This window comes from Vipera berus (genome assembly GCF_964194415.1).
Source record: "Vipera berus genome assembly, chromosome: 1".
NCBI lineage: Eukaryota > Metazoa > Chordata > Lepidosauria > Squamata > Viperidae > Vipera > Vipera berus.
The window spans coordinates 145,934,508-145,953,298 of record NC_138202.1 but is presented as its reverse complement, the minus strand read 5'-3'; the positions used below and the strand labels follow the sequence as shown (position 1 = coordinate 145,953,298).

Here is an 18,791-nt window from a genome sequence, read left to right as displayed (position 1 = left end):
ATATATAATCTAAGAAAATGAGAGTGATAATTTACCTTGTAACATCCTATGTCTTTTGGTGAAGACAAGCCACAAATTCATGCACACAGTCACATCTACATCTTACACTGTGTACTGTTCTTCCTGTACTACAAAAAAAAAACAACCCCACCCTACCTCCCACATTTAAAATTGTTTTGTCAGCTTAATTTCAATAACACTGTAGATAAGAGGATAAAAAATAGTTACTTATAATTCAGATAAAATGTGGTAATCCGAATATCTGTAACACCTACAATTAGGAAATGTTCACAAATATTCACTATCTTGGCTACACACTATTTTGTGAAAGTTAATTTGATTTTAAAAAGCATGCAGGTTTATGGAGAGGGATTTCATCAGTCAAGTAATTGGAAAGGAAAGCAATTTCATGCTGTACTCTGCAATGCACAGGGAACAAGAACTGACATAGCTTTCCATACAAATCAAAATAACACTGAAGGGCAGCTGTATTCTAGACATTTGTGCTTTAAATAAGTTTGCCCATTTTAAATACTGATCTACAATACAAAAAAAAATATGCTGAGTTTTACATCTACCCTTCTGCTGAATGTGTTTAATTATAAATAGTAAAATAACATCCCAAATTATTCTTATCTATTTTTGAACTGTCAATAAGTCTAATAGTAAGATAAAGTGCTATGCCTTTAAATTTCTGAGAAATGGAATTCAGTATCATGTTCATTAGATCCAAAAACCTTAGGATATTTTAAAATCAAAATATAAATAAACAAAAAATGTGCTGTAAGCATATTAAACAATTTTGGTAACCTGCTAGATGCTTTGATTTCACAAGCTGTTGACATATTTATTGAAATAAAATATGTTCAACTCTTCCAATTTCTGCATAAATTGATTAACCGGTGTGTTTTAGTAAACCAAAGATTGTTTGGGGATAAATGTAGTGCTAAATAATAATGATTTAAAGCAGTTAAAAGCAGGATTTGGGTGTTGTTTTTTTTATATTTGAGGAGCTGTCCAAAGAAGTGGTGCTGACTCTCCCAAGCTAAAATGCATTGAAGAGATATGTTTTTAGAATTATTTCAGTATTTTCAGCAGGGTTTCTTCATTCATTCATAGGGATAGTGTGCACACATGCATATTCTTCTCTGTGTGAATGTAATGGCTCTAAACACTATCTCATGATGACACAAGAAGAAAGAAAGTGTGTAAGAGAGAACAGGGTGAAATAGAATCTATAACGTTACCTTGGCTGAGCAATGCAAATTCTGGACTTAAGCAAGATTATTTTCTACTCATCCCAATGGATTTTTACACAAACAGAATAGCAACAGTTTGTGCAGAGATGTTGAACTAACAATTTTTCACTCTCTAGGGTATGATCTTCAAAACTTTTTAAAACTGAAGTGTTGAATGTGACCAAGAAATAAAATTATCAAATATTTGGAAATTAATTCCTTTTATTTAGACAAAGTAATAGCATTTCAATTTAATTAATTAGTCTGTGTTCTGGTTTCATCCATTGTTCCTCATCCTATCCTCCTAATGGATTACAGCTCTTGCATTCTTTTCAGCCATGTACAGCCCTTAAAACCCAAAAGATTAGGTATTCAAGAGTAAGAGAAACATAGGTGGTAATGTTGAAAAGAAACTGGTCATCTTTTGAAAGTTTTCTAATCAATTGCTCTCTTTTTTTCTTTTTCAATAGCCATCACTATCTCCTATTCACGACCTGGCCAACTTTTATAAACCAAAGAACGTTACTTCATGTATCTATAGAGCACTGCAGGTTTAGTTTAAGCAATTTGGAAACTCAATGAAGCAACAGATTTAAATCCCCCACTCCCCCTCAAAAAAAACACAGCTCTGGATTAACAAGGCACAGAGTTACTCAAATTGTGAGATGGGCAGCAAATAAATTTAATAATAAAAATTGCAGTTGCATAATTTTGTGAAAGATTTATAGCTATGAATTCAGAATTAATACCTTTTAACCTGAATGAAAAATTAAAGATGTATTCAGAAAAATGGATAGATATCATGGATAGAAAAATATCCAAGCACTAAAATCCTGCTTAGGAATCATCCCAACAGCCTGCTGTACTCCTACATACAATCTTGTGTTTTTTTTAATTTTATTAAACAAATTTTAAATTAAAAAAACAAGAACATTATTACAACATACTGAAAAGTGCATCAAATAGAAAAACACCAAAACATCCTAGACACCAAAAAAACAAAAACAACAACATTAGACAGGACCGGGGAGTGTAATACTACCCCTAATTTCTTTTGCTCGTGCATCCCAGGCTAAGTAACCTTTAATTACCAAATATTAGAAATCTATAATTGTATATACCTACATACAATCTTGTTGATCCCATCTACTCACTGATTAATACAGAGTTCTGACAGCCTCCTCTGAAGCAATTACTTATATTTTTTCTTTTTAATTTCTATAAGATTATATCCTACATGGGAAGATATAGCTAGAGAGCAGACATGTTTAAAGTCCAGAAATTTTAGATGTTCAGTCAGCTGAGTTGGCTGCACTCCCAACATTTCAGAAATATCTGTTATACTACTGATGCGATGAAATCTGTGCACTAGATGAAATAACCATATAAACAAAATCAAGGTGAAATATTTCCTATATTTTCAAAGATATTTCAGGTTTTTATAAAAATGCCATCTTCATACAACAAAGCTTACATTATCATAATGTTGAAGTCTGATAATGATCTTATGAGTGTATCTGCTATTGACCAAAGTCTCTCTTAATTATTGATGCTAAGATTTTAACAGCTACATTGAGAAAAAGTTTATATTAGATATATTATATTTAATGTACATAGATTGTATTTCAGTCTATTAAGATCCTTGGCTATATCAAAATGGGATTGTTGGAAAAAGATGATTATATCTTCATGGAAAAATACTTGTATTCCTAAGTTATTTTACATTACATTCATTTAAAGAACAGGAAAAGATAGTTCAAGCTATGAAAATTATGTTAACTTCCTTCAATTTGAAAATTATACTGTAAATCAAATTGTTATTGTTGTATTATCATTGCTGCATGAAGAAACTTAGACTGGCTCTATCTCAGTGGGACATAGTTGGGAAACATAGCTGCACACTGTAGAGGAGCTGGGCTAAAATAATTTAAAATGGCTTTGAATAATTTGAATGCTGCTGAGATGTATTTACCATCTCTTGTCCTCAAGAAATTGAGAAGAGCACTGGAGCTTCTCTGCACAATATTCTATTAAGTAGGCTTAACAAAATTCATCAATTATCGGCCTCTGAGTTTTCTTTGTATCAAAGAGGAGAGGAGATTGGCCGATATGATTCTGTACTAATTTATTATTTCAATATTGCATTATAATGTTGAGGACAATTAAATAATTTTAACAGCCTGATATTTTTTCCTGTTCTTTAAAATACAGGGAGAGAGAGGGAGGGAGGGAGGGAGGGAGGGAGAGAGAGAGAGAGAGAGAGAGAGAGAGAGAGAGAGAGAGAGAGAGAGAGAGAGAGAGAGAGAGAGAGAGAGAGAGAGAGAGAGAGAGAGAGAAGGGTAATTTTACTTTTGTGAAGTTATTTTTTGTTTTTTGTTTCAAGTGTGCTTTGGCTGCTTATTTTCTAGTTCTTTCCCAATTTATATATAATTTTATGAAGTAATATAGAATGTTAATTATGTCAGGCCCAAGTAATAAGGAACTGGAGTTAGGTTCAAAGCACTAAAAGTTTATTACATGCTAACTAAAATGGAAGAATCTGATCTACTAATGATCAAGCCAAATTGGTGCTAGATTGGAATGTAATGATTCCAAACTGATGGTGCATTTAACCCCACCATCAGGCTAGCATGTTCACCTCCTACAAATTGTGACTTTTTAAAGTTTAATGTAAAAAAAAGTGGAGCTATGTTAGCCAAGATGGACTTGCCCACTTAAAATCCCCACTGGACCAAGAAAAACAGGAGACACTATTTTAGAACAGGAAGAAAAGGGACCGGCAACTCTAGCCCCACTTCTGAACCCTTAATTTTTCTCTAATGCCCATTCTCTGACCTGGTGATCTGGCTGCCTATTTCCTAATCAATTGAGCAAAACCGAGGGGTTGTTAATGCTTTCCCAAATGCCTCCTGACTCTTTATCAGGGCAAGGACAATTCATACTTTATACCTGCAGGACTATAGACTACATAAAGAGCAGTAATTAGAAGTCATGGAAATAATTTTTTTAGGGGGGAAACTAATTTATTTGTTAAAAAATAGACTTTCTTGGGTCCGAGTCCAGATTTTTTTATGTCTATATAAAGCAGCAGATGCAGTATATTAGTATCTACTGCAGATACAGTATATTAGTATCTACTGTATGTACTTTCAGATAAACTGAGAATTTTAGATGCCAAAATACATTCCAAAAATTGGGTCTGGCGTATCTACAGATGGACTTGTCCATGAATATATTTGACCATATCTTTTTAAAGTACCTATATAACCCATGTATTTCCATATGAGCCTACCTATGGCTAAGCAAACCCTCCAATTTTTAACCAAAATGCTATGAAAAATGCAGGTCAGTTGCACATTTTTTATGGAATTTTGGTTAAAAATTCAAGGATACGTTTATCTGCTGGTGGGCTTATACAAGGCTATATACAGTAGCTACTATCTGTAAGGCACAAACAACCAGACCCACACATGAAGGGTTCAATTAGCTGTTTTATTACTCAACCCTACAAACAGGAATTTTCTCAAACTGATGTTTTGCACCTGGTAGAGACTAGATAAGGTTCAATGGCATTCAAGGGGAGTTCAACTTCACCTTCTTGTGCTCATGTAGGGATTCCCAACTAATTCCCCATTTGAGTCCTCTCCCTAACTTGGCTAGACTTTCTCCTACATATCAATGACAAAGTAAAATAAATTTTGACTTTAAGACTAATTTCCCTCACAATTCAACAGAGTTAGCTATGCAAATAAACTATTTGGGTTGTTAATATTTTATACACTGAGATCGAGAAGAATCCAGTAAACAATTACACCTGTAAATTTGTTCCAAGTTCTTCTTTTTTAACAAAAAAAATTCAAGATTGCAGCAAGTTCAGTTTCCAGATTTACTTCAGATCCATGTTTGTGTGTGAAAGTGAAAATTGAACATAGTTACATGTTCTGTAAACAGCTATAACAAAAAGACAAAATGCTATCAGCCTATGTATACTGGAGATTTCTCCATCCAGCCACCTCATTCTCTGTCATCCCCTTCTTCTATTGACCTCAATCTTATACCACAGGTATTCCTTGATTTACATCCATTCATTTACTGATTGTTCAAAGTTGCAATGGCATTGAAAATACTGTAAGTGATTCATCACCATTTTTCACACTTACAATCGTTGCAGCATCCCTTTGGTCCCTTGATCAAACTTCGGATGCTTGGCAACTGGCTCATATTTATGATGGTTGCAGTATCCCGGGGTCATGTGATCACCTTTTGCGACCTTCCGGCAAGCAAAGTCAATGGGGAACGTAGATTCACTTAACAACCATGTTACTAACTTAACAGCTGTAGTGATTCACTTAACAACTGTGGCAAGGATGGTCATAAAATGGGGCAAAACTCACTTAACAACTGTCTCACTTAGCAATGGAAATTTTGGGCTCAACTGTGGTCATAAATCGAGGACTGCCTGTACTGGTTTAACCTTAAATAAGTAATGCACTTACTGAACAAAAAGACCCTCTATTATGAGCATAACTTTTAAGTGTTACCAGATTCACACCAATTACAAGAATGGACCCAAGAGTCCAGCTTCCCTGAGAATATGAGAAAATGTTAAATGATTCATGGGGAGGGAAAGGAAAAGCTATTAACTGAATTGTCTCACGTTTTCAAGCAGGTCTGAAAAATTGCAGATGTAAATCTTGTTATCTGAACAAACCAAACCTTGCAATGATACTAAATGCCCACAGCATTTAACAATGATTAATACTCACTAATGTTTCATTTTATCGGAAATTTTAAAAGTCACTCTTGACACATATCAGAATCAAACTCATTACACAAATAGTAACGCTTATTTGAAATCATGTAGTGAGAAATTATGTAGTGAGAAATTATCCTGTAAAGAACCGTACTTCGAACCTTGAATATATTTTTTCCTCAGTGAACTGCCCTAATAGAGCTCACTAATGTGGTGCTAATTACTTGATGGATGACAATTAGAATTAAATAAGTATTTTTAATCATTCAGTTTAATAAACCATTCACACTAAATAGCAGAGTTATCTCATAAAAGATGGCCTAAATTATGAGCTATACATCCGTAATGCCTTGTTTCCTAACTTTATATTACACTCACTCAATTCCAATTCACAAAAGGGAGAGTAAACAGGGAACAAACCCAAACTCACTCACACTGATGATGTTACCTAAGTGGGTAATGAAAAGTCTACAAGCAAACAACCAAATTCAGAGAGCACCAAGGATTGCATAGTTCAGCTCTGAGCTACACATTTTCTCTTCTTTTGGAACTATGAAAAGTGTTTCACATCTGCAGTATAAATAGCTAAGGGATAAACTATAATCATGTCAACAGCATAATGGAGAAGTTACAGTAAATCATTTTACATAAAGAGCTCTAACCAACTGTCTCAATATTGGTTAATCTGCAAGTTAATGCATAATATACTGCTTCAGCTACTTTCTGTTCACTATTATACAAAATATTCTTGCTAATTATACTACATAAATTAAGAAATATAACAAAAAAGGTAATACATGTAGCTAAAAGGAGGTTCGGAGAGAGCCTGTAACATTAAAATTGTAATACATTTAAGATATTCAGCCATGAAACTCCATGGTCATAAGCACTACTATAATCTCACAGGAGAATCAACACCAGAGAATGCTGGTTTATGTAAATTAATCAGCCTTCTCCAGAACATGGCCCTTACTTGAGATCTTATCCCAGAGCAGATAATAGCAAGGAAAACAAATGATAGTTTATTGACTCAATTTTTTTAAGAGAATACATCAGTGTTACAGATGAAACCCTGACAGAAACCAGCATGCTCATTCATTTATTCTGTGCAAATAGTCACATTGTCATCTCCTGAATTTTCTTGAACTGGACATGGCATCAAAAAGAGTGTCATTATTCTAATTATTTGCATGATTTTTCATGTCTTCTACCACTTAGAAAAAGGAGGCTCATCAACCCTTGTTAACATCCATCAGCTTCCAGAGGAATCTAAATTTTATTTTTAAAAATATTTCTATAAATTTATACACTCACACATCAGGAGAAACAACCCACACACACACACACCCAAAACCAGCAGACCCTTTACAATTTGCCCGTCCCTTTTACATGAGCTTTCTACGTATTCCCTACTTCTGCTCAGCACCAACTACTCTACCACAAAAATAGTTGTTTAAAAAACTCTTACCTTTAACAATTTGTTTGGCACAGGCATTATAAACTTGTTCCTGGGATGTATTGGGAGGCAATACTCTATCAAAAACATAGGGTTTCCCTTGCTGAAATGAAAAAAAAAAGGCATTTTCAGAAAAAAGCCAAAAATATGATTAAAAACAAAACATACGTATGAAACAAACACATACTCATTGTGGATTACAAATTACTAAGAGATACACTAAATATGATTAGCGATACAGGTCATTTTTATGAAACATTTTGTATTTAGCAGCTATTCTAGAGACTTACAGCTACTGATAATCAACATACAAATGTTGAGGAGTATACCACCACAGTGTCTGCATATATCCAGAAGTGCATAGATGATGTCTGTGTCCTGAAAAGCATTGTTGTGAGGGTGAATGATAAACTGTGGATGACTTAGGTCCGCAAGATGCTGAAAGCACGGAATGTGGCTTTTAAATCTGGCAACATGCTGACACTTAGAACAGCCAGAGCAAATCTGAAAAGTGCCATAAAAGGTGCAAAGCAAGCCCATTGCCAGAAAATTCAGAACTTTTTTCAAGACCCTACAAACACCAGGCGAATGTGGAAAGGAATCCAGACCATTACAGATTACAAGGTGAATCCACCGAGATGCAAGGACGACACGGACTTCCTAAACAAACTGAATGCAATTTTTGGTAGATTTGAGGCATCAAATAGCACTCCTGCTAGGAAAGCTGTGCCCCATCCTGATGAGCAAGTGCTAAGCTTTGATGTCACCTCTGTCTGGAAAACACTGAGGAAAGTTAACATTTGGAAAGCAGCAGGCCCAGATAACATCCCTGGACGTGTCCTTAGAGATTGTGCAGATGAGCTGGCTTGTGTTCTTACAGATATTTTCAATCTCTCATTGCAGCAGGCAGTGGTCCCATCGTGTTTTAAGATGGCCATCATCTTGCCAGACCCCAAAAAGTCCACAATTACAAGCCTCAATGATTACCGTGCGGTTGAACTGACATCTACATTATGAAATGCTTTGAGAAGCTGATAAAGGACTTTATTGTATCTAGCCTCCCACCAGCATTTGACCCGCTTCAGTTTGCCTACTGACCAAATCACTCTCCAGAGGATGCTATTTCTTCTGTTCTCCGAGCTTGAAGCACTTAGAGGAAAGAAATACTCATGTCCATTTGTTGTTTGTCGACTTCAGTTCAGCATTTAACACAATCATTCCCCAGCGTCTAGTAGACAAACTGGGCCTTTTAGGCTTAAACACCCCTTTGTGCAACTGGATTCTTGATTTTCTTACCAACAGGCCCCAACATGTGCGAGCTGGAACAAATACCTCTAATACCATTTTCTTGAGCACAGGTTCTCCTCAAGGCTGCGTCCTAAGTCCACTGATGTTCACCCTGTTGACTCATGACTGTTGTGCTAGGCTCCCCACCAACCATATTGTAAAGTTTGCAGATGATACAACAATAGTGGGCCTTATTCATGATGACAATGTGGAAGCTTATAGCAAGGAGGTTGTGGGGTTGGTGAACTGGTGTAAGGAAAACAGTCTAGTTTTAAATACCGGTAAAACCAAAGAGATCATTGTCAATTTCAGAAAAGGCAGGCACAGCCACACTTCTCTGTGCATTAATGATTCACCTGTGGAGATGGTTACTAGCATCAAATTCCTGGGTGTGCAGCTAATGAGTAGGCTGGCTTGGTCATTCAACAGTGAGAAACTGGTGAAGCGGACACAGCAGCGCCTGCACTTTAATTTAATTTAATTTAATTTAATAATATTTATATACCGCCCTTCTCCCTGAGGACTCAGGGCGGTTCACAGGGCAAAAGTCAAATACAAAGTACAAACATTAAAAAGAGATTAAATAATTGCCCAAGTTAAAACAATTAATACAATAATAAAACCCCAAAAATAAAATTAAGAGTACAAAAAAATAAAAACCCCACCAATCCCCATCAGGTTAGGCCGGCTTGTACAAACAAAAACGTCTTGAGATCGCGACGAAAGGAGCGAAGATCGGGCGCCATCCGGAGCTCTACCGGCAACTGATTCCACAGCTCCGGAGCGCCCACAGAGAAGGATCTCTGTGGGCGCATGTGATGCTTTCTGCATCACATGAGAAAAGCTCATCTTCCTTCCCCTGTTCTGACCACTTTCTACAGGGGGACGATTGAGAGCATCCTGTCATACAGCATCACAAGTCTGGTTTGGAAGCATCACTGCTTCAGACAGGAAGGCGGTGCAGAGAGTGGTGAGGATGGCCGAAAAGATCATTGGCAGTTCCCTCCCTCCCATCCAGGACATAGCACAGAAGCATTGTTTGAACAGGGTCCGTAAGATTATCTGGGACACTACTCATCTTCACAACTAAATTTCATTTTTGATGTGAGCCGTTGTGCCCACAGTAAAAAATGACAATAAAGATTACTTTATCTTATTTATCAGACTCAACCTGTATGCAAGAAACATCAGATAGCAGAAAGCAGGAACATTACACTGTTTTTTCACATCCCCTTGCTCCTCCTTTTAAAACCTAAATTTGGAAAAGTGATTTGATCAAAATATTAAAAATCTCTTTTGTACAGTTCTCAGTTTCCACTGACATCTATTTAAGGTTCTTCTCAAGAGTTGATACACAATTGTAAGAAACATAAAAATGTGAGGTTCCCCCCCTCTTCCTTATCATTCTTTCATTGTATTAATTTAGTTTTTTAAAAAAACTAAGTTTGTTTTGATTGGAACCTTTAAATGAAAATGGATAGCTAGAATGCAATGCACCTTTTCTTAGTCAAGGCAACTCCTGGAACAAAGCATTAATATCATTACGCAGCTAGGAATTATATCTAGGGAATAAATAAGACTATGTATATAAAATTTCTCTTCACTGTCCTTGCCTAATTCTTCCTCCTTTGTTTTTTTCCATCCCTGGTTATTCTGAAGGCTCACACATGACCTTGTCACAGAAGAAACATAAATAAGTACAGTACAGATTCATTATAAGAAAAATGTTCAGACAGCCAGAATGGCGATCTATTAAAAGCACTTGAGTTTTTGAATTGTGAGATGGTAGAGTTTGGGCAACAAATCTTATTGTGTCTCAGGAATATGGAAATCTACCTTACACTTGATAGACCATTGGTCCTTCTATCTCAGTTTTTCAGCTAGAATTCCAATCGGAATTGAACTTTGAATTCTTTCTTTGTAATGTTGAAGCAGCCACTGGAGGCGTGTATTGCGCTAAGGGTAAAATGGCAATGGCAAACATTTTCAATATTGTTGCTGATGTATCCACTAATTCATCAGCAGACTTCAGCTCACCTTTATAGTTTGTTTTAATCAAGATCTGCATAATTAGCTGCAATGGCCACATTCATGTATTGTACTAACACATGCACAATAGGCAACCTGATTAGATTCATAGCATATTAAGGCAAAACCAAAGGAACCACATTATGGGTTTGTACAGTGTGTAATTTCAGTCAGTAGGAACAAGTTAAAATCTTTAACAGTCATTACTTTTAAAGTAAGTGTTGGCCTTGTATTATGCTTTGTATTATGGATGGACTCTGCTATAATACTTAAGCTACAGTTTATGGCTTTTGGTGATACATGAACCAAGCCTACTGGTAAACTTTGAATTTGCTTGATACAGGAACACAATTCTTAGCCTAATCTGTTTCACCAGACTGCTTTTGAGAATAGTAAAATAGGGAGAAACATCTACTATGTGCCTTATGAGCAACAGAAGAAAGGTGAAATATAATATGCTAATTAAGAAACTAACTAAAACTCTAAACTAGATTAAGGGTCGCTTCCTGAATTAAATATGTCAGTTGCTCCAAGGAAAGACATCACGTTAACCTTTCATGCTATTCAAGATGATTGATGTTGTAAAGATAAAACATAATTCCTCAAGCGGTTTTCACCAGGTTAATAGCATCAATAAGTCACCCTCAAGTCTCCTTTTGGGTTTTCACATCTTAGGTTGTCATTAAAACTGTGTCACCTCTTAGACACAATCCCTTCCCTGGAGGCTATGATGAGCTGAAAAAAAATCCATTTAATGGATGCTCACACACTTCTTTGCAAATGCAAATTATAAGAATTTCATAATCATAAATTGTTATCTACCATCCTATTTCTTTTCCTCAAGGCTAAGATAAAGGATAAAAACCAAATACATTAAACAAAGAGCTATATTATAACCAGCTATAGTTGCTGTCATCAGCTTTTTACTGTTGTTCATCATTAGTGTATAGAATTATATCACAAGATACATGTTTTTGACAAAGATGTATGAAAACGTATGTGTCAGATTTTATCTGTTACAATAAGGAAACATTTAAAAGGTTTGTCTTAAAAAAATACTACTGAAATAAAAATTTCTTATTCCCCCTCATGTACAGCAGCCCTTACTGTACTGTTTCTATTATTAATTCTCCACCATCAGTGAAGGATAAGAACTTTTGTTATCTATATGTCAAAACATCCTTGCCAGGCATCAAATGTGGAAACAATTCAATTCCAAATCTTGTGGAAGAGCAAACTGTAATAAATGTATCTGCTTTCTTTATCTTTTAATTTTCACTGCCAGGGTAGGGAATCTTTTTTAAAAAAAGCATTCAGTATGGGGAACAAATTCTTTTTTTAATTGATGGGATGTCCAACTGCCAAACGACTCTATAGAAAAAACTTTTCACCAACAACATGAGCATTTCTAACAACACAAAAGTAAACAGGTGTGTAGGTTTGACTTAGAAACCAGGAGATTGTGAATTCTAGTCTCACCTAACGCATGAAAGCCAGTGGGTGACCATGAGCCAGTTACTCTCTCCTCAGCACAGAGTGTTGTTGTAGGGAAAATAGGAGGAAGAAGGTTTATTAAGGCATGTTCATTGCCTTGAGTTACTTGTAAAGTAATAAAGATGGGACAAAAAAATCTAATAAATACATAAATAAAATGCACCCTCCATCGCAAGAAGAAACAGTTGAGGGAACACTCCGCATCTAGCCTGATAAACATGGAACAATTCTCATTACACGTATTCTGGGGAAAAAATCATCTGTAGCAGCGGCCCCCAACCTTTTGGGTGCTGCGGACCGGTTCCATGGAGTATGATTTTTCTGCAGACTGGGTGGGGGGGCATGGTTTCATGCGCTGCCTGCATCCCGTATGTACGCAGATGGGCTTTGCTTGCTTGCGTGGCCCAATTCCTGGCAGGCCGTGGCCCGTTGCCAGTCTGCAGACCGGTGGTTGGGGACCCTGATCTATAGGATTTGCACAAGGTAACAAAACTGCTAGTTGCAAGGTGCCTGAAAGCCATGGTAGGGATAGAGTTTGGGATGGTGTACAAAAAAAGAATTTTCAGAAAAGTCTAAATTACTGAATCACAACACACCTTAAGCTTCTTAAAACACAATCTATCCCTACCTAAAATAATATTTTGTTGTTACTGATGATTTAGATGTATTTCTAGTTTTGACACAGTTCTGACAGAATGTGTTAGGGGAAGCACAACCAGCACCACCACATCCATGTTCCTATTTCTGATTCAGATATGTTATTAGGTGTGCTGTACAAAAATATTAAAATTCTCTTTATCAAGCAATCAAGTAGCAGAACTAAAGCAAGGGGTTTACAATTTTCTAATGGTTATTGGAATCTATGGATTGACTAATCCTGACCATAGCTACTTGAGGTCAAAATAACTATGGTATAGGATGATAATTTAGACAAGATGCACCATGTAATTTATCAAATACATACCCCAGCAGCTTCCAATCTTTTGGGCACCAGGGATTGGTTCCGTGGAGATTTTTCCATGGACCGGAAGGGGTGTGGTTTTGTGTACAGTATGCATCCCATGGATGGGGCTTTGCTTGTTTGCGCGGCCTGGTTTCTGGCATCCTACAAACTGATGCCGGTCTATGGACCAAGTCTTGGGGACCCCTTCCACCCCAGTTTCTTTCTTTAATAGGGAAAGTTGTGTAGTTCTCAAAATATTTATCAGAGGCTGCTGGGAACAAGAAATGTTCTCAGCAACCTCTGAAAGGGTATTATTTCTGTTTCTTCTCAGAATGGTAAGAAACAATTATTTCATTTCACACTTCTGTGGAGGTTCCTCTTGCTGTTTTGTTTTGTTTTTTTACTATTATCATATCCAAGCCTAAGTAGCGTGAGAAGAGGAATTTTTCTCAAGTGTTCAGGTCCGGACTCATTACAAAGTTGCAAATCTTAGATTCCTTGCATTTCAGAACAAAAAAAAAATCTTCCCACACCTCCCTGACGTCCTCTGCATAGTCCGGAAGACTGGGTGAAAGAAGCAAGATTTGGAATTGAAATAAGTAGTGAAGACAAATGAAAAGTACATAAAACAGCCAAAATTTGTAGATGTTTCTTGCTCCTGGAAGCAATGGTCATATTAATACAGTGTTAGATAAAACAAGTGCATTTTTTAACCTAAATAACAGAATTTAGCAAACAAGGGAAGATACAAACACGCATACGCACTCACCCCTGCTCTGGACCCGTCTGTCCCAAAACATGATATGAATAGTTGGGGAATGCTCTTCAAGACACATTGCTTTCATGTAATGAATTGTTTATGATTTTAGATCAAAGACCTTTTTACATTTTGATCTTACACCAAATAAACCCAATCCTTTTAGCGCCCTAGGACCCAGATTAGCGGAACTGCAGCCTGCAGCATTTTGCAGCTAGCATAAAATTGGGGGAGAAAGACAGTGCCAGGACAGAGAGCATGCAGTTTTATGTCTTTCTATACCAATAACAGGAAGATCAGAACTGACTTCACATCCTCTGTTCTTCAATAATCAATCACAGAAAGCTTAAGCTTCGGAGCATGAACTGATCTTTTCATGAATAATGTAGATGTCTTCTTTCAATAATCTATGGTGATGCAATTTCATTTATGTAGTGCCTTCCCCCCCCCCCTCACAGTAGCAAGCCCTGTCCATTACATGTTGTTTAAAGGAACTATTTTTCTTCTATTTTCCTCCTATTGTGTTTGGACATCATCTTCTTTTTTTCAGGACTTCATCAATTATAGTTTCTATTTATTTATTATTTATGCATGCATGCATGCATGCATGCTATTTCTTCCTGTTTTATTCTAAGCTCAACCACCGGGATTCATTCTTCATTCCTGCTATGTTATTTTCAGCCTTCAGTCAGTTCTCTCATTTAGGAGGGAGGGGAAAAATCAATATTGTAAATAGGGAGGAAGCAGCAGGGACCCAGCTGAGGGTCGTAAAGCACTGTGGACAATGGCTAAGTCCTGAGGCAGGTCACTGAAGCAAAAACAAAAAAAAATGCCAAACACCTTAATCAATTGGCTACTTGCTTTGAAGGAGAAAGCAATTATCATCATCATCATCATCACCCATTTATAAACCAGAATTAGAAAACCTCCAAATTCATTTTAAATTGTAAATTTGGAACTTTAAAGTTATAATAACAATAATAGTTGGAAGAGACCTTGGAGGTCTTCTAGTCCAACCCCTGCTCAGGCAGGAAACCCTATACCATTTCAAACAAATGGTTGTCCAACCTCTTCTTAAAAACTTCCAGTGTTGGAGCATTCACAAGTTGTTCCACTGATTAATTGTTCTAACTGTCAGGAAATTTCTCCTTAGTCCTAGGTTGCACTCTCCTTGATTAGTTTCCATCCATGGCCAGTGTGAAGACCAGGAATAAGGGTCTTAAAAATGATTAAAAACCTCCTCCCCATTTCCCATAGGGTATTTTCTATTACCAGTTTTGACAAAAGCTAGTAATCAACTGAATTTTGTCATCTGTTATTTAAAATACTTACAGCTCTACAAACAATTTATGAACATGTTCACAAAGTCACAAAAATCTGTTTTTTCTTCTTGCTTATTACAACGAACACTTCCCAAGCTCTATTTGTATACTAAAAACATTTTCTGTAACTAAATAAGTAGAAGTTAATTTTTGTTTTATTAGGGATGAAAGGCAATGTTTCCCGATTAATTTTTATTTACACTGCTTTCTTTACTACTTCCCAAACAACCATCTCATAGCAATTACACCAGGTATTATAACATTGGCCCATCTTCTTTTAAAGAGGAGCTAACCCTTTATTGCACTGAAGGGAAGTCTATAGTCTGCTTTTGCTGTCCAGTTATAGGGAGCTTCTAATGATGATCAATTCTAAAAATGCACTTCTGTAATTTTTCAGTGAAGAGACTTTTTAAAAGCCTTCAATAAGTCTTAGAATTCAGCTGCTACAGTTGGTAGTCTCAGCATGACTTGCATAACTAGCCACAGATTCTCTCATGTTTGCTTTTTTTTATAAGCAAGTAATAATGACCTCTTTATCCATCAGTTACTATCAGCAGTCACTACCAAATGACACAAGTTGACTAATGTATTGTGAAGAGGAAATGCTACTTACATTTATGATGGGGTTGGACAATCTTTTTGGCATGAAGGAGAATAGGGAGTGTCAGACTGTTGACCAAAAGGCTGCACACACACACACACACACGCATGCACGCGCGCACACACACACACACGTGTGTGTGTGTGTGTGTGTGTGTGTGTGTGTGTACACACATATAGAATCCTCCAAAATGCAGTAAAGAATATGATGCACAAAGCAATGCATCCTTATGGACTTTCTTAATTAGGCCAGACACTTTGTCACTAAAACGATTGTGTTGCCATTACAACACCAACTATTGTTCCCCTGTCATGGACCAATCATTATCTCCTGTGGCTGGTCTTCCGCTTTGCCACCCCTCGCCGCTGGGCTGCGGAGCCGACCAGGTGGTTCCGCCCCAGGCGCCTAATGGATCCAGAACGGTTCCAGACGGCGCTTGGGTCTATACCTATCTCCCTCACTCACAGCCCGGCCGACGCCTTGGTGGATGCCTGGGAAAGGGCGGCCACCAAAGCGCTTGACCGTATTGTACCCTTGCGACCCCTGACCCAGCGCAGATCCCGTTGGGCTCCATGGTTTTCTGTGGAGCTCTGGGAGATGAAGCGCAGGAGACGGGGTCTGGAGAGCTGTTGGAGATCCAGCTGGCCCGAATCTGATCGATTGCGGTTAAGAACCTCAACGAGGTCTTATCTCGCTGCGATGGAGGCGGCGAAGTCTGACTACTTTGCCGCCCTCATCATTTCCGCAGATAATCGCCTGGCCGCCCTGTTTAGGGTCACTCTCTCCCTCCTTAATCAGGAGGTGAGGGAGGAGCCCTTGCAGGGGCGGGCCGAGGAGTTTAGCCAGCATCTGACAGATAAAATCGCTCAGATTCGGGCCGGTCTGGACTCCGACTAGGCAGAGTCGGATGGGGGTGAGACGAGCGGTCTTGGAAATATTATCTGGGATGAATTCGATCCTGTGACTCTGGAAGAGGTGGACAGGATCATGCGGAGGCTAAGTTCCACCACGAGTTTGTTGGACCCGTGCCCCTCCTGGCTGGTATATGCAGCTCGGGAGGGGACACGAGGCTGGATCCATGCAGTAATAACTGCTTCTTTGAGGGAGGGTAGCTTCCCTACCGCCTTGAAGGAGGCAGTGGTGAGGCCCCTCCTCAAGAAGCCTGTCCTGGATCCAGCTGTTTTGAACAACTATCGTCCTGTCTCCAACCTTCGCTTTGTAGCGAAGGTTGTTGAGAGCGTGGTGGCACGTCAGCTCCCTCTGTTCCTGGAGGAAACTGATTATCTGGACCCGTACCAATCGGGCTTCAGGCCCGGGTACAGCACAGAGATGGCATTGGTCGCGCTGGTGAATGATCTCTGGCGGGCTCGGGACAGGGGTTGTTCCTCTGTCCTAGTCCTATTAGACCTCTCAGTGGCTTTCGATACCATCGACCATGGTATCTTGCTGCGGCGTCTCAGGGGGTTGGGAGTGGAGGGCACTGTTCTACAGTGGTTCTCCTCCTACCTCCTGGGCCGCTCACAGTCAGTGTTGGCAGGAGGGCAGAGGTCGGCCCCGAGGCCTCTCGTTTGTGGAGTTCCTCAGGGGTCGGTCCTCTCTCCCCTCCTGTTCAACATCTATATGAAGCCGCTGGGTGAGATCATTCGTGGTTTTGGGGTGGGGTATCATCAGTACGCTGATGATACCCAGCTTTTTCTCTCCACCCCGAACCAACCCAGTGATGCCCTTGATGTGATGTCCTGTTGCCTGGAGGTGGTCCAGGTCTGGATGGGGAGAAACAGGCTTCGACTTAACCCCACCAAGACTGAGTGGCTGTGCATACCGGCATCTCGGATTGACCATTCTATTCCATCGTTAATTATGGGGGATGAGGTGCTACCCCCCATAGATAGGGCCCACAACGTGGGCGTCCTCCTGGACTCACGGCTCAGTTTGGAAGATCATATAGGAGCCGTGGCCAGGGGGGCTTTTGCCCAGGTTCGCCTGGTGCGCCAGTTGTGGCCCTACCTGGACCGAGATGCCCTATGTACAGTCACTCATGCGCTTGTGACCTCCCGGATAGACTACTGCAATGCTCTCTACATGGGGCTGCCCTTGAGGACCACTCGGAGGCTTCAGCTGGTGCAGAATGCGGTCGCGCGAGTTGTGATGGGGGTTTCTCGATACTCCCATGTAACACCTCTTCTCCGTGAGCTGCATTGGCTTCTGGTTGCCCTCCGGGTGAGATTCAAGCTGCTGGTGATGACCTATAAAGCCCTAAGTGGCATGGGTCCGGACTATCTTTGGGAGCTCCTGCAGCCAGCATCAATTTCCCATCATCCTGTGCGCTCCCACAGGGAGGGTCTCCTCAGGGTGCCGCCGGTCAGGGAGTGCCGGCTGGCAGCCCCCAGGGGGAGAGCATTCTCGGTGGGCGCAGCTGCCCTTTGGAATCAGCTGCCGGTGGAACTCCGGATGGCCCCCGACCTTCACTCGTTTCCCCATGACCTAAAGACTTGGCTATTCAAGCTTGCCGGCCTGGACTGAGGTTTTTTAAGGTTTTTTTTTTATTTTGGGGGCTATCTAATTTAATTTTTATTTTAACTTGTATATATTTTATTGTTTTAATCTGCCCTGTAAACCGCCCTGAGTCCCTCAGGAAAAGGGCAGTATATAAATCAAAATAAATAAATAAATAAAAATTTTAGAAGATAATGGTTACAGCATCAGGCTACAAACCAGAAGATTGTTTGTTCTAGTCCTGTGTTAGCACAAAGCCAGTCACTCTTTCTCAGCCCTAGGAAGATGGAAATGGTACACCACTGTAGAGCAGAATAACAGAGTTGGAAGGGATTTCCAAAAAACTTTGCTAAGAAAACTCTTAAGAATTAATCCAGGCAGTCTCCAGGAGTCAAAAACTAACTGGAAGGCTCACA

At 39.0% G+C, this 18,791-nt stretch overlaps 1 protein-coding gene across 1 annotated transcript in view; it reads right to left on the bottom strand.

Moving 5' to 3' along the window:
• The window catches only part of KIF5C (kinesin family member 5C), a 102,717-nt gene that overhangs the window by 70,734 nt on the left and 13,192 nt on the right, over window positions 1-18,791 (bottom strand). Inside the window, exon 2 of the mRNA XM_081325165.1 lies at window positions 7,460-7,550. Coding sequence (XP_081181291.1) covers window positions 7,460-7,550 — 91 coding nt within the window. The remainder of the gene's footprint in view (window positions 1-7,459; window positions 7,551-18,791) is intronic.